The sequence below is a fragment of the Patella vulgata genome, chromosome 5 (assembly GCF_932274485.2).
Source record: "Patella vulgata chromosome 5, xgPatVulg1.2, whole genome shotgun sequence".
Lineage (NCBI taxonomy): Eukaryota > Metazoa > Mollusca > Gastropoda > Patellidae > Patella > Patella vulgata.
This window is the reverse complement of record NC_065883.2, coordinates 76,138,750-76,156,166: the sequence shown is the minus strand read 5'-3', so window position 1 is coordinate 76,156,166 and position 17,417 is coordinate 76,138,750. Positions and strand designations below refer to the sequence as shown.

At 40.6% G+C, this 17,417-nt stretch overlaps 1 protein-coding gene across 2 annotated transcripts; it reads right to left on the bottom strand.

The window, feature by feature from the left end:
* Positions 1-598: 598 nt before the first annotated feature.
* Positions 599-10,366, bottom strand: LOC126820387 (uncharacterized). 2 transcript variants are annotated; one of them, XM_050548300.2, is made up of 2 exons: positions 9,371-10,366; positions 599-4,121 (listed from the first exon to the last, which is right to left on the bottom strand). In XM_050548300.2, the coding sequence occupies exons 1-2, from the start codon at positions 10,211-10,213 to the stop codon at positions 3,060-3,062; spliced, it is 1,905 nt and encodes a 634-aa protein (XP_050404257.1). In that variant the 5' UTR covers positions 10,214-10,366; the 3' UTR covers positions 599-3,059. The 2 variants fall into 2 exon arrangements, with proteins under 2 accessions (XP_050404257.1, XP_050404258.1); XM_050548301.1 differs by lacking the exon at positions 599-4,121 and adding an exon at positions 8,923-9,216.
* Positions 10,367-17,417: the final 7,051 nt, after the last annotated feature.

The following is a 17,417-nucleotide window of genomic DNA, read 5'->3' as shown; positions in this document are numbered from 1 at the left end:
AAGTATAAAAAAACGAAACGAAATATAGATCTGTATTTTAATCAGATTGCAATCAAACAGTAGTCAAATAAAAATTTATAACTATCATGGTTTATTTTTCTTGCCCATATAAAATCTACCACAAAGCCCAATTGGAGCATTCCCGCTAAACGATCGATAATACGTCGGTACGTCCATCCAGGGTCCCCGATACCGAAAACGTCTAGATTCGTTTTTCTTAAAATCATTTCTATTTTGCACAAAGTTATTCGTGCTTGATCCAGGGTCGACGTATTAGCTGGTGAAAGTACCATATATAAGATAGAGAGAGAAGTGGGGTTTAACGTCCACTAGACACAAACTAGGTCATTTCCGGACTAACATATGGTTCAATTTTATTTCAATAATTCGCTTGCGCGTCTGGCTTTTTAGCAGTAGGGGAAAATTGAGGACCCACGAGATATGACAGGCGACCCTACTCCTCGTCACGTTCTAGCTGGAAATCGAAACCAAGCCACTTGACTTAATGACAGACCTTGTGATTCCATACCCCTCCTCCTCCCCCATCCCACCAACACTTTATGGTCTCCCCCGTTGTACGTGACAAGGAGTAGGGTCGCCTGTCCAACCTCGTGGGTTTTTTTCTGGGTCCTCCGGTTTCCTCCCACTGCTAAAAACTATATACATGTAAAGCGAGCCTGGCTAACTGCGGCCATAGTCGCCATTTTGTTAGCCAATCTGAAAGCTGGTCAGACCTATTTCAGAAGCCACCTGTGGATTTCCCCAAGGTCACGAGATGTAAACAGGGTCAGGGCACGTGACTGTTGCCGAGGATTGTGGGTTAGGGCGAGGACAAGGGTTAGGGTTACATCACGTGACCTTGAGGAAATCTGCCTTCTGAAATAGATCTAAGCTAACCCCGAAAGCTTCACATATCAACATCAGAACAAAATGGCTGTCAGTAAAAATGAACGAAATGAAAGTTATGCATAATAAATAGTGGGTCAGAGGCGGGACAGGCGCGGATCCAGTCAGTCCACCCACCGAGGGTCGGACTTCGCACTCCCAAGTAGGGACATCCCCCCCCCCTTTCTGAAAATCCTGGATCCGCCCCCTGCAGGAACTGAGGACGAATCTGTAATTGAACAGCATTGAGATTGTCCATGACAACTGAGACTATAGCTGGCCAGGTTCTCTCTATATATGGTGCTGACTAGAGACGATGAATTCCATAGATTAGAATAAATAAAACATTAATCAAACAAAAGACAAGAACCATCTTGCTGTAACCATAGAAACAACAAGTGACGTCATACAAACTATGTCACACTTTCTTTATGGGAGGAATTTATTACGGACTGCTAAATGGGGCACCCGCTTGAAACTGTTCTAAAGAAATATTATTAAATACGATTATAAAAACATGCAATAGATATATTTAGCTCTTACATAATGCGTTCCGATAGGCCCCGTGTACACACTGACGTACACGTAAGAGATCCCTTGGCAGTTGGAATAAGTGTGAAAGCCGTAGCGCCGTTTCCGGGCAAAATTTCCCTCATAGTACACTGTATGGCGTATGCCCGTCTTCATTAGCCCAGTCGGAGCAGAACAGTAGGACGTCAAACCCCATTTCATTTCTTACATAATGCGTCTTCATAGGCCCTATATCATGACATATCTTAAAATCGCACACGCTCTTCTACTAATCACGCTAACGATAAACACACTATTTCTATGATCCATAACGCCGTATGACGTTTGGTGACGTATGGTTGATGACGTCAAATTATAAACAATATCACAGTGTCAAAAACCTTCACCGGAAGTAATTTAGGCAAAATGTAAAGAATAACAAGCTGATACAGCAGATTATAATAATTCTATCCACAGAATTTTGGGTACGATTTTGTAACACAGTACCATGGAATAATTATAAAGATGAAATTCTACAGATGATTGACCAATGTTAGATAGCTACTGTGGTCTGGTGGGAGAAACGGTGGTCAGGTCCCCCCACTAAAAAATATCAAGTTCTGATTAAAATACAGATCTATATTTCGTTTCGTTTTTTTATACTTTCGATGGCCTACACTACATGAAGATCTGACCGGTTGTAGTAAAGGTCACGTGACGTTCTACGAACGGCTTTTGACTCTATGACGTCAGACATTGATTAATCATTAAGCGTTGACGTTTCTAGTGGTTTACCCACAGTTCCGTGCATCAAACACCAAGAACTCATTGGCTAATCCATCACTTCCACCAGAACGCGGGTTATATGCAGAAACAGTTATTGTTTTGACCCTATGACGTCAGACATTGATTAATCAATCAACGTTGACGTTTCTAGTGGTTTACCCACAGTTCCGTGCATCAAACACCAAGAACTCATTGGCTAATCCATCACTTCCACCAGAACGCGGGTTATATGCAGAAACAGTTATTGTTTGATTTTATATTTGTTTCGCTTTTTGTATACTTTCGATAGCCTACACTATATGAAGATCAGACTGGTTGTAGTGGAAGGTCGCGTCAGGGGTCGAATGAGCGGCTTTTGACCCTATGACGTCAGACATTGATTAATCAATCAGCGTTGACGTTTCTAGTGGTTTACGCCAAGAACTCGCCGTAACAGACCGTTTCATTGGCTAATCCCTAACATCATTATATATCAAGTAAAACGATATTTTGAACTATAAAAATAAACGAAATAGGATCTGTGTTTTAATCAGATTGATATTTCATAAACCAATAACGAGGTCAAATATCCCTTAGTGTTGGCCAGGGGTGGGGACGGGCATTGACGACCCCCCCCCCCCCCCCCCGTCGCCTTAATGTCACCTTCGGTTGTAATCATTTGCACCATTTTGGTCTGACGAGCCATACAACCACATTTCATTCACCCCATTTCCACCCCTTCGTAGAAAAGCCATGTTGTTAGGTCGGGACTGTTTACGGAATAAATAATAATAAAGATTTTAAACAAATACATAATCATATCTAAATTACCTAAAATGTAAAATTTGTAGAAAACATTCCAATCACAATAACCACTATGAATAAACCCACAAATATCATCAACTACACATATAAACTTGTGGCGGGAAATCGTGACTCCAACGAACAGATTCGGAAGGAAGGACAACTCCCGTCAAGGAAGACAACTCCTGTTCGATTCCTCGTATATATAAGCGAACATTCGGACACTGTCCGATATTTAGAGCAATGAGTTCTGGACAATCGAGATCCAATTTGTGGATGTCCCTGCAGTCAAACATATTCAGAAACTTCAGAGGTGGCGCCTCGATCGAAATCTGCTTAATGTTTCTGCATTTCTCCAAGTTTAGGTTTGATATATTTGGACATCCATTGAGCGCCATTTGTAAAACGTAATCAGACACGTGACATCTGTAGAGAACGACAGTGCGTGCTAGGGGTGTGCTCACCGAGAGAAGATTTAACTTACAGTCGAATAAACGTAAAAATCCTATAGACCCTAACGCCTGTATAACGCACGAGTCCAGTAATAATTGGTCATCACTGCATAGATTCAGTTCTATGGAATCCACGCTCACACACTGAATAGTCATCGTTTTTAAAGCCGGCATCCCCACCAGGGCTACCTTACACAGATGATTGGCTGTTATGTACACGTGATTAAGCGTGATGATGTCCGTCTCAGATTCAGTGTGAAATAAACGTAATGTGGGACTCCGAACATGAAGAGCCTCACAGGCGAAATCTCCCAACAGACACAGTTCTTGTAGATTGGGTATTATTAGTTCATCCAGAAGAAGACTGTCTTGGGACAAGCTGCCCAACTTCATACACACTAAGGAAGGGTTGGATTTGAGCATGTCTCTTAACGAGGACATTTCCAGTTCCTCGCAGTTACACAGGTCCAATAACGAAAGTTTCTTGCTGCGGATCCCTAATGTCCTCAAGATGTTGCTGCCATTGACGACTGCACGACGGAGTTTTGGTGCGTATATTTCCACATGCTCCATGGACTCTAGGCCGGCGTCAATGGTCACGCTTCGCAAGTCAGTACCATCGATACTGACAAACAAAACATTCCATAGGTTAAACAAACACAGTTTCTGAAGGGAGTTGGATACCAGACGAATCCCATGAAGATGCTGAAAAGAAAAAGGATTTTCATTAAATAATGGAAATGAAATGGGGTTGAACGTCCTACATTTCGGCACCGACTGGGATAATGACGACGGGCATACGTTAAAGATACATTTTGTAAGATTTAGATAAAGAACTAGCCATTATTGCTATAATAGTTCGAAAGTAGATGATGTAAAATGAATAATTTGAAAATTGCATTCAAATTTCTCTATTCATAATTGCAAGCGAAGATATTAGCCTTTGAAGGTTTGACAGACGTGTGCAATAATTTCAACCACCGTACTGGTTGATCGAAGCTATGTCTCGATCTTCCATATTTGATTAAATCAAAGTATCGCTGAACCATTCTAATCTATTTAATATCGGAGAAATCTGATGCCATCGAGAGTTGGTTAAGGCCTGGATCAGTTAATTGATGTCTAATTAATACGTTAGAAAACATTTCAGGCCTAAAGAAAGACCTGCAATAGGCAGATGTAGCTCTTGCATAATGCATGTTTAAGCTGCGTAATGTAAGAGATATTTTGGCCGGACAGTGGCATTTTGGCGTACTCTTCATCAACGTCTGCCAGGGGTTGTTATACTTGCACACCAACGTGAACACTGGACCTTGGGTTTTAGTTCGAACGACCAGACGCTGTTCCCTGTCCGGGCCTGAATAATCCCGAGGAACTTTCTCGGCCAAAACCTGGATCCGGAAATGCTAATTGCTTGCTTTGGATAAATGAGTGTTTTGGGAAAACTAACCCTAATCCGTTTAGAAGACTGAACTTGGATTAAATTTACCCTTTAATCATCTTAAAATTGTTATGGTTAGTATTCCCCATAATACTAATTTATATAAAGCGGTCATTGTGGACTCCGGAAATTTCCGAGCCTCCGATGTCGGTCTATAATTAGCATCTAACCTATATTAGCTGTCCGGACAAAATTTTCCTCATAGCATACTGTATGGCGTATGCCCGTCTTCATTAGCCCAGTTTGGAGCAGAACAGTAGGATGTTAAACTCTATTTCATTTTATTTATTACTTACATTCTTACATTAAATTGCGGATAACATTTCATAATGGAAAAAAAAACAACACTATCTTCAATAGAATTAAAAATATATATAATAGAAAATCCCACCAGATGTCACCCAATCCGCCAGAAAGATGTTTAATTTATTACATTCGACATGTTTACATGCGCTGTGTATAGTTTATATGACATGCGTATTGACTTTCATTGACGGAATTCTTTCTACACGTGTTCATTGACGTCATAAAGATGGGACAGATGTACAGATATTTTAACGCCTTATGTCAGCATACTTAAAATATCAATACCATATTTAGCATTGATAATAATACCTAATATGGTTTACAGTTATCCGTGTTTACAATATACATGTATTATTGACATAATATCAATAAAGAATGTCGTAGGAGGGATATGTAATGAAATGAATTGGGGTTTAACGTCCTACTGTTCTGCTCCGAACTGGGCTAATGAAGACGGGCATACGCCATACAGTGTGCTATGAGGGAAAGTTTGCCTGAACAGCGGCACTACGGTCTACTCTTATATCTAATTCCAACTGTCAAGGGATCTTTTAAGTGCACGCGAATGTGTACACGGGACCTCAGTTTTTCGTCCCCTCGAACGACTAGACAGCTGTCCTTGTCAGGCCCCCCGTCCTGCATCACTGACAAGGGGAAACCACGACGGAAAATCGGGATGAACTTTCTCGGCCAATGCAGGAATCGAACACCCGACCAACAAGCTAGCGCGCCAGCGTCTTACCCACTTAGCCACGTGATCCCCGGGATATGTAACGGTTTACGATGTTGCCATGGAAATAGTACGGGTATTTTTCAGCTCTTTATACGATATCACCCTTGGTGGAAGTGGAAGTAAAACTCCAGAAACGAACGAACCATGAAATTTTACTTGAACAATAATTGTTCATTGGGGGTATGGGGTTTTTGAAAGGCCGATTGGTTAGCGCGTGCGCGCTGCACCATAAGGTCTGTCATTGAGTCAAATGGCGTTGTTTTTATTCCCTGGATGTACGTGACAAGGAGTAGGGTCGCCTGTCCAACCTCGTGTGTTTACTCCGGGTCCTCGGGTTTCCTCCCAATGCTAAAGACCACTACGCGCAAGCCAATTATTGAAATAAAATTGAACCATTTTAGTCCCGAAATGTCATAGTTTGTGTCCAGTGGACGTTAAACCTCATTTTGTTTCTCTCTCTCTCTCTCTCTCTCTCTCTCTCTCTCTCTCTCTCACTGGGGTATAGCGAAGAACACTGTAGAATTTAACATTTTTTGAAACTCAACTTTCGAATGAGTTTTGCAGGGTTATCGTTCTGTAGACATTTTTGTACCAGGAACTGTTGCCAAAGCGCTACCCATCTTGTTGTAATGATCTTGCTATTCTTCGGGGCAACGCTCTTCGAAGAAAAAAGCCTACGCCAAATCATGTACGATCGACACGAAACGTGGCATGCTTGTTACTTGGACGGACTTCGATTTTGATAAAATGACGCCACAATTCCAAGATGTCGGCGATAACGTCATGTCCAGACCTGGGTCCATATAGAACACTTTGTCACTTTCTCAACATTGGAACAAAGTTCATAGTGAACTTGTTTTTTATTTTACAATTTGCTCTGCGAATTTGTTGACAATGATTTTCGAACTAGCCCAGGTAGCTTTGTTGCTGTTGGAAACCTGATCACTCTATGTCACAGTATTTTGTGACTTGCACAAGAATTTTAAAATCTGGTTTTGACTTGGCAGGGGAATTCCAGCATGGCCAGCGAAATAATCTGATTTAAATACAGATCTATATTTCGTTTCGTTTTTTATAGTTGTAGTGGAAGGTCGCGTCAGGGGTAACACGAGCGGCTTTTGACCCTATGACATCAGAGATTGACTAATCAATCAGCGTTGACGTTTCTAGGGGTTTACCCACAGTTCCGTGCAGAGCACTCCAAGGACTCGCCGTAACAGACCGTTTCTTTGGCTAATTCTACACAACAACTAGAACACCTGTTATATAACAACTCTTCGAGATCCCAGTGTTGTGAAGACAAGTATAACGAAATTTTGAAGTATAAAAAACGAAACAAAATAGATCTGTGTTTTAATCAGATTGATTCAGAAATGAAATGAGGTTTAACTTCTGACTTTTCTGCATTAATCTGGACAAATGAAGACGAACATACGCCATTCAGGCCTGGATAGCAGCGTTTGAAACTGTCATGGATGGATTGTTTTACGTGCACACTTGACCTTGGTTCGTCCAGCATCGTACCCGGGAAATCCTGGTCAGTGAGTCAGCGATTTACTTGCTGGGCCTCGGAGGCTTTCGAGTAATGTTAGAAATGAAATGAAATGAAATAGGGTTTAACTACCTATTTTGCTACACCGACTAGGCCAATGAAGACGGACATACACCCCAAGAGGAATTGTGCCCAGACAGCGTCGCTTCAGACTACTCTCATTTCCAATTCCAGCTGTCAAGGGTTCTTTTACGTGCACCCGGCTAACATCGGTTAGCGAGTCAGTGTCTTACTCACGTATCCACCGCGGCTTCCAAGTAAATTACGAGCTTGGTGATGAGGGACTTGGGCACCCTCCTTAGTCCCCACAATATTAGGGACCTCGGGTTCAATCTATAACTTGTAGAAACAGTCATTATCGGCAGTGAAAAAGCTCCCTCACAATGCACAGTTTAGAAGCAAGATCCCGGATTTTGAAATTAAAATTAAGGAACTCAGATCACCCGAGGTCTAGAAAACAACCTGATAGGGTTATGTACAACCTTCAGCGCCACTAGGTCATGAGATTCCAGAATAAATTATCTTAAAGTCGTTATTTGAGTGTTAGCAAAGTGTGGATCATTTAAAGGAAGATAGTACTGAGCTGGAAGAAGCTGGAAGCATATAGAAAGTCAGCCTTTAAAGCTCATTTGGTCTGATAGAAAAAAAGAACATTTATGTTTATATCCATTCTCATTGATGTATTCACCTGAACCTCCATTCTTTTATCTTATTCCAACCTCTTGGGTTGTCTCTGGGTTCTCCGGTTTCCTTCCACTGCTAAAGACCCCTACGCGCAAGCGAATTATTCGAACAAGATTGAACCATGTTAGTCCCGAAATGACCTGGGTTGTGTCAAGTGGACTTTACCCCCCCCTCTCTCTCTCTCTCAATTTCCGAGGCTATGGCACCGCTGTCCCTACAACATTTCTCCGGTTTCCCCCCACTACTAAAGACCCATACGCGCAAGCGAATTATTGAAATAAAATTGAACCATATGTTAGTTTCAAAATGTGTGTCGAGTGGACACAACATTGTCCCTACAACATTTGCCTCATAGCACACTTCATGCCCGTCCTCATAAGATCGGTTGGTGCAAGAACCCTATTTCATTTCATTTCCCCGTTTGGTGCAGAAAAGTAAGACATTAATTTCTGTCCAATACTAATATATATATATTAAAATATGGTTAAATAAAAGCAATGACGATCGCCAGAAATATATAATAGTTCTCAAGCTATCAGATAAACCCACACAATTGTTCCAATCAATATTCTAAATCTAAAATGGCGGCGTGAGGTCATGTGAGGTTATGAATTAACAGCTGTTCGTTATATACGTCATAAAAAACCAATAAACTATCGTAAAACAGATATACATAAATATAAATATAATCCACTATAAGCACACCATGACGTTTGTTGAACATTTTATTGTAATATCACCCGGTTATGTAAACTTGAATCAACAATCAAATGTCCGATGAGCACTGATATAGTTCAGAAACAACTTTGTAGTAAAAAGTGCTCCGAAAAATTGAATGTTCTATACTTCGGAAATTGATTAAGATGAATTATTGTAACGCCAGACCTTGAAGATATGAGCAGTATTCATGGACGACATTCAATTGCATCAACTAGGCTAAGCTGATTCTGCCCATGCACCTATGGTAGATATTTTGATGGTTGTCAACTGGTCAGAAGAGATTGGTAATCATCAAAGTAGCCATCAAAAAGCTACAAGATTCAGACATTTCGGACCCTTTAGAAGCATTAATTGGGCCAGCCTTCTGCAAATTGAATGAAATGGGAGTTTAACGTCCTACTTTTCTGCAAATTTAAAAAAAAACAAAATGTGGATACCCTTAATGACAGAATAAAGACCGGTTGTTTTAACAAACGGATCTCAATCGAATCCTCAGTATGATTTCAATAAAATCTTACCTCACAATTGCTGATACTAAGCTTTTTTAGGTTCGTCATTTTGTTGACAATATCCCATAACTCATCCATTTCTATAGGAACAAAATGTAAACAGAGAACACCAACCATGGAAGCAAAAACAGTGTATCTGACGGCCAAGACAATCCTAGCTCCTTCTCTCATCGATTCCTCACTGCGAGCATCTTCTAGAGGCAACCCCGAGTTAATCTTTAACGTCACGTTCTTCAGGTTCTCCAGCGCTCTACAAAACGTCACCAAACCTGATGACGTAATGCACCAACAAGCGTTCAATGAAACTTCTTTTAATTTGGGGAAATATCTTGCTATATTTTCTAAGTCAGCATCCATTAGCGAGTATCCTCCATTTATGTGAACGGATTCCAAGTTCCCCAAATTCTGCAGACTGTCCACAACGACACTATTCCATAAAATGGGAAGACGTAGGAGCTTCAGACTGGTCAAATGCTTGACCAGTGCAAAGATATTTTCATAAACCGGGGAGTTCTCCCTCCAGACTAGCTTGTATAGATGGTGTCCATACAGTTTCAGTATCGTGGTGATCAGACTATAGTGGATGTGTGCATTCGGCCCGGGGCTCACGTTCAGCACGCGCCATAAAGAACCGGAATACTGCAATACATGATGCCATTTCTTACAAACCAAAGCCAATCGCGGGAGCTGGTCCTCAACTGGTTGGAAGTAACCGAAAATCCGCACCAAAAGTTCATCTGGCAGATCAAGAATGTGACGTAATGGCGAAGTGTAGTATATGCTCTCGTCCATTGATGACATGCCACTATCTGATAAGGACAACGCCTTCTTTCCTCTTGTGTTAACGGCCATTTTTAGGCCGTGTGGCCGGACGACGTCTCTCTGGTATTTGTTGTTGATTGTATTAGCTCGTCTGCGGTTTGGTTCTAATACGATGATTAGTCATCTATTTACTACACTTAGCGTAGAAATTCCCTCTTCATCCAGCAGCCCACTCCATTCACAAATCGCCCACGTAATACTGAGTCAAACGAATCATAGTGTAGCTCGATAACCCGAAGTCGTGAGTTTGAGCGATCTCGATTCGAAATTCTGTTGCCTTCCTATTCGTCAAATCGACTGGCACTCGTGGCGTTATGAGCAACACACAACAGAAAACAATATAAAAGAATTACGTTGTTTTCAAGATGTTCAAATTTAGTAACTTACAGAGCTTGCCGTTGTTGCGGTAAGTACTAAACCTCACATGCATGGTAGGCCTACTATTGTCAATACTCTAGCAATGCATATGTAAAGTTTATTTAAGTTGTATGGTCGCTGAAATGCATTATCGATTCGTGACGTATAGTTGTGACGTCAATAAAGTATTTAGAGTAAAACCAGCTGTTGAATAAAAGAATTTCAAGTAAAATCAATATATGTATATATATATATATATGTATGTATGTATTTATATTATCTATATCAGCTTTATATATATATGTAACTGACTCCATTTCTATATATATATACACACATGCTGATTAAACGATACATACATATTATACTAATCAAAACACATAGCACTTGTTCAACCTATTTGAACATTTTAACAGATATGATGCAATAGTTTGAACAAGATTCGGTCCTCGGTTCTGTTCTGGCCTAGATAGTTCGCCGGAAAGGCCAGACAGAAACAAAAACAACTGTATCCGCGCCCAGGGGGGAGGAGGGCGTGTGTAGCCTGGCCCTCGGTGGGCGGACTGACGGGCAATCAACCAAGCCAGCAACCGACTCGTTTCGGAGTAAATTACGATTTCCAACCTAAACTGACTGTTAATTCCTTTCCCGCGAGAATATATGGGGTAAAAAAATGTTCGCCACTGCCAAAAATAGGGGAGGGGGGGGGGCGTGCACCGGGTGCGCCCCCCTCCCCCCCGGATCCGCACCTGGCGCCTGGCGCCTGCATATTTCTTAGTTCTGAACTGTTTCGGCTTCTATGCTTCTAACAAGATCATGGAGCCACGGTGACTAAGTGGGTAAGACGCTGGCTCGGTAGTCTGGAGGCCGAGAAAGTTCATCTATTTTCCGACGTGGTTTCCCCTTGTCAGTGATTCAGGACGGAGGGCCTGACAAGGACAGCTGTCTAGTCGTTCGGATGGGACGAAAAACCGAGGTCCCGTGTAAACATTGGCGTGCACGTAAAAGATCCTTTGGCAGTTTGAATTTGATATATGAGTAGGTCGTAGTGCCGCTGCCCGGGCAAAATTTCCCTCATAGCACTCTGTATGGTGGATGCCCGTCTTCATTAGCCCAGTATAGGAGCAGAACAGTAGGTCGTTAAACTGCATTTTCATTTCAATTCACAACAGTATGCCGCGCTCAATCAGATGGCGTTTTTGTGAGTCGATTAGATTAGGTTTTGATTTGCTAGTACGATTTGGTATGATTTCGATTTGATTAGCTATGGTCCACAAATGTGAAATTTGATAATTACGATTTGGTAAGATGGCTGCCATCACGGACACCGATCAGAAAAAAAAATGTCTCTGCTAATTATTGATGACTTGTTAAAGACAAATAAAGGTTATCTACGCAAAAAAGGAAAAATGGTTGCCGTTAGAAACAATCTCCTATGTCCAACAAGTTCAAGTATTTTTTTGAAAACTGAAGTGACAAAACATGTAAAAAGTTTACTGAGAAAACCTAGGATCGAGGAATATATTGAAAAAACTGTAAATGAATAAAATTGCTTAGAGGTGATCTAACATTCTTGTGGACTATAAAGTTAACATTAACACGTCAAATGCGTTTTAAAAAAACATTTTTTATGGAGAAAAACAACAGTAAGCATTAAAAATTACTTACGACGTCGAACATTCCGCCATTTTGAAAAAGTCAAATCTAATCGCCTAAACACCTCCTGGGACGATTAGGTCGATTTGCCTAATCAGTTGAGTTAAATCGTCTGAGAGAGAGAGGGGAGAGGGATAGAGAGAGAGAGAGAGAGAGAGAGAGAGAGAGAGATGTTTAACGTCCATTCGCCACCCGACACAACCTAGAGCATTTCGTAACTAACACAATTTTATTTCAATAATTCGCTTGAACAGTCGGAGGAAACTGGAAACTGGAGCGCTTGGAGTAGACCCACGAGGTGGGACAGACGACCCAACTCCTTGCCACGTACAAGCGGGGAATCGAAACCACGTCACTTTACACAATGACAAATCTTACGATTTCACGCGCACGCGTTAAAATATTTGACCACCCAACTCCCTTTACTCATTAGGAACAAAATAGTTATTATAGGTGATACTCGATTGAACGTTCTGGAATTAAATTCTCTCAATTGAGTGAAAAGGAAAATTTCAGAGTACAACGCATGTGCCGACTGCATAAAAAATATCTCAACCAATCATGACAGCTGAAACATATTTGTTACTTAAAAAAACGTCACGATTCTTCTTACACCACCTCAGCAGATAGGACTAGCAGAACTGTGACAAGACTGAATTCTGTATCACTTGATTGTAATTCTGTCAATTCGGGACGTTCCGGACTGACAATCGAGCACCCTCATAGTATCTCAGACTGCTGATGGTGGGATGCATCATTTCAGCTTTTACCTGATCAGTTAATATCGCCGACTGAAGCGTGGAACGGGCTTTGTACCATGCGGGTTCCAATTGCCACTAGCGTTCTTTTCATCTTCTCTTCTTGCGGAAAGTTCGTTTGTCACCGGGAGCAAACGTTCGTGATAGCAACTTCAAAAGTATTTAAACGAAAAAATAACGAAATTTTTACCAAACATCTGAAAAGGGGGGTCAACAATTTGATAGTGTCGTGAGTTCGAACGTAAAGGAGAAGATTACTCAACAATTTGGGACTCTGATTTCATCAGGAACATGTCGGAACTAGCCCCCAAGCGCCACTTATCTTGCTCTCTTCGACAAAAGCCCATGGCTCAACCTATTCAAGTACGATCGACGTGAAATGAAGCGAATCAATTGACGGCCTTCGATTTTTCATATGACGTCAAAATTTCAAGATGGCTCCCTGTCCACATAGTACTTTAGTACTTGTTTTGATAGAACGAGGTCACCCGCTTCAAAGTTCTCTCGTACCACGGTAAGACAGTGGCGAGAGAGAGGGAGAAATGGGGTTTAACGTCCACTCGACACAAACTAGGTCATTTCGGGACTAACATAGGGTTATAGTGATTGAACATATGAACTTTAGATCATAAGGATTTTGTTTTTCTTTGAGTCCACCTATTTCCTCCCACTGGAAAAGACACCACCATGCCAGCAAATTATTGTATATCGCTTGTGGGTATAGTATTAAGGGGACGGACAAATCTCCATGCATTCATTGAGGCAAGAGAGAGAGAGAGAGAGAGAGAGAGAGAGAGAGAGTTTGACCTCCAATCGACACAAACTAGGTCATTTTTGGACTAACATATGGTTTAATTTTATTTCAATAAACCGGAGGACCCGGAGAAAACCCACGAGGTTGGACAGTCGACCATAATCCTTGTTATGTACAGCCGGGGGATCGAAACCAAGCCAGTTGACTCAATGACATACCTCATGATGCAAGGCGCACACGCTAACCATTCGGCCACCCAAAACAGTGGCGAATTACCCACGGTGCACGTAGAACACCCGAGGTTTGGGTGCCCCTTAAACAGAATACAGAATTGTTTTTTTACTTCACTCCAAAAGGTATTTATTATTCCGTGAAGATGTTTACCATTTCAATCACTAATTGCGCGGATGAAAATGTTCCTTCAGTTGCAAGAAACGAATTAAATCAACCTTGCGTCACACTATTACGTAGGAGTACTGGAGGTGATTTTCCTCACATATTCCTTCATTAAAGCATTTGAGTATTCTGTGATTTGGGTATTCAGTGATTTGAGAATTCAGCGATTTAGGTATTCAATGATTTGAGTATTCAGTGATTTGAGTATTCACCATGATTTGAGTATTCAGTGATTTGAGTATTCGGTGATTTAAGTATACACCATGATTTGAGTATTCAGTAATTTGAGTATTCTGTGATTTGAGTATTCAGTGATTTGAAATTGTACTTTTCAGTATAATCAATATTGTGTTTTCAAATCAATAGAATTTGTTCATATAATTCAATTGCAATATTATAAACGTAACATATTTTTGGGGAGAGGGCTGGACAGTGGCCTCTATTTAATTTAGTGGGCTAGGGCAGTGGGGTTTACCGTCTAGTTCTTATCGAGATTATGCCTTAGGTTTTATACATGTATTGTAACAGGGATCCGCGGTGGCCCAGTGTGTAATACGTCGGCTCGCTAACTTTGGCATCTTCAATAGAAGGCTTGATCTCGCTTTAACTACGTACATCTTATCAAGGCCTTCACGTAATACCCTGCATATTTCGGCACTAATTTCGATTGGGTACAAGCCCAACTTGTGAGCCTATCAGATTCCGCGATCGTCGCGAATACCAAGTCTCGCGCTTTCAAGCTAAAATGTCTACCTGTGATAATCGAGTTGCAAAGTTCAAGGTTCATTCAATGTCAAGGTTTCCGTGGAGGCTGCGATGTCACAACCTCTTATTGGACGCCACGGCTCACTTGTCTGTAGATAACGTAGCTATTAAGTTAGGGAATTGTGAAGTAAACAAACAACGGCCAAATGTTGTGAAACTCGCAGTCGTTGCTTCAGGAACAGGTAACTTTGGATGCATTAGTCAAGAGTTAAATCTGCCTATTGCTGGGTTTCTGTTTTGGCTTTAAATGTTATATAAATTATTATTTAGAAAATTATTCACATGACAAGCCAATAATCAACTCTCTAGACCATCGGATGGCTGAGATTTAAAGAGATTGAAAATACGGTCGCCATTTTATGATTTAATTTAAAAATGGAGAAGCGAGGCTCAGTCTTGAATAACAGTTTGGGCCCTGGGCGAATTTGGGTCACGGGCGAATCGGCACCCGACCTGGGCGAATTTGGGCCCCGAGCGAATTTGGGACCTGGGCGAAGCCGGGTATTCTACTAGTCTTACATGACGCATCTTTGAATTAATAAATATTAGCGTGGAATAACCGTGACAAATGCAGATGGTGCATAGTAAATTTAAACAGCTGTTTTATATCTATATCAATATACTTGTAAATATTCCCACGTTTATTGAATAGACCATGAATCATTCAACTCTTTACGTCATAACTTACTGTAAACACACAGAAAATAAACACTGGCCACCTGAAAAATTCGGTAAAATATTTCAAATATGTAATGAATAAATAAATGTGAAAATGTTTGTGTGGTCTTACGATCAAACAGAAAGTTAGGCGTCGCTCACATTCTGGTTAAGGAACAGATTTGAGCATCTATCAAAAAAACGAGGAAATGAAATGAAATGGGGTTCAACGTCCTACTGTTCTGCTCCGACTGGGCTATTGAAGACGGGCTTACGTCAAACAGTGCGCCAGGAGGGAAATTTTGTCCGGACAGTCGCGCTATAGCCTACTGTTATATCGAATTCAACGCCAAAGTGTACCATCCCATCCCAAGTTGCATGCTGGTGGTTCTTGCTATAATATCTCAAAAAGAGATAATGAAACATGAACAATATCTAACATTTCAATCAAATTACGGAGTAAAGTTATGAAAATTTTAAGTTTGGACAAGAAATAAACAATAATTGGTAGATGGAAATCGGTCATATTAGTGTTTAACGCAGATATGGTGGCCATTGTCTACTCCACTCAACATCTAAGACATCCGATAGCCTAGAGAGTTCATTATGGACTTGTCATGTGAAAAATGTCTAAATAATTTTTATAACATTTCAAGCCATTAACTCGCTGGAAATAGGCTAATTTAACTCTAGCATAATTCCTCTTTAATTTTAGCCAATTCAACATACGAGTTAATTTTAAATCTTGACATAATTAAAATCGGCTAAAATCGATGAACAGAAAGCAGATATAAAAGTTCAGTAAAACGCTCCAAGAACAGATCCCTGTGGCGCTCCACGTATTGAAGACATGGTGTATCAAATCAAATGATCGACAAATAAGATCTAGGCCATCGAAGAGCCAATTATACCAAATAAGAATTTAACCAGCGAAATAATACCATTCATTTATTACCAATGTATTATAGAAATATTACTTGTCTATTCTACGGTAATGACGACACTATCTCCAGACATCAACATCGATATTTTTCAATCGTTTCACTCCGTAAAATACAACCATAAAACCGTGTGGTGAGGAATTTATTTTTTAAAATTATCTACTTATTTGTACCATAACTAAAATAGTGTAATTAGTTTTTGTCTGTATCATACCACAAACCTAGTCTACTTGGCTTGTTTTTGTACCCTATTCTTTATGTTTTAAATTGTAAAATATTTTCAAAATAAATACTGTTTAACCTATCCTGTTCAATTATAAGGCATGGACAATTATTGTGTCACCCTGGTGAGTAGTAGTCCCTGAATGTTTTGAGGGACCCAAGCGCTAAAAAGAGAGAGAGAGAGGGAGAGAGAGAGAGGGAGGGAGGGAGAGAGAGAGAGAGAGAGTTAGTTTAAGGTCCACTCGACACAAACTAGGTCATTTCGGGACTAACATATGGTTTCATTTTTTTTCAATAATTCGCTTGCACGTAGGGGTCTTAAAGGGCTAATCCCGATAATTTTTTGGAGAATAAAACTGTTTAATTTTGTTTTAAAATCCCTGAAAATCCTCTACCTAAGGGCCGAGCAACTAACTCAATATTTGTGACAAGTTTTCAAATAACTGAAATCCGTCAGTCTTCATCTGGAAATGGAGACCAGTATCCCAAGCTGTATTATGCGGTGTCTAGATAAAACCAGACATTTTCTGTATAAAAATAATGTGTAGGTGAAATTTACCTTTCATTATCAAGTACAGCATTTGGGTCATTCACTGTATAGACCTCTCAAGGAACGGGAATCGATTATCAGGTCTCCCAACGAAAAAATTGACCCCAAATCTTAAAAGGGTTACGTGTCCGGATAAGCAGTTTTGATGGTCACGTCCAAACGACTCAATATTTTGAGC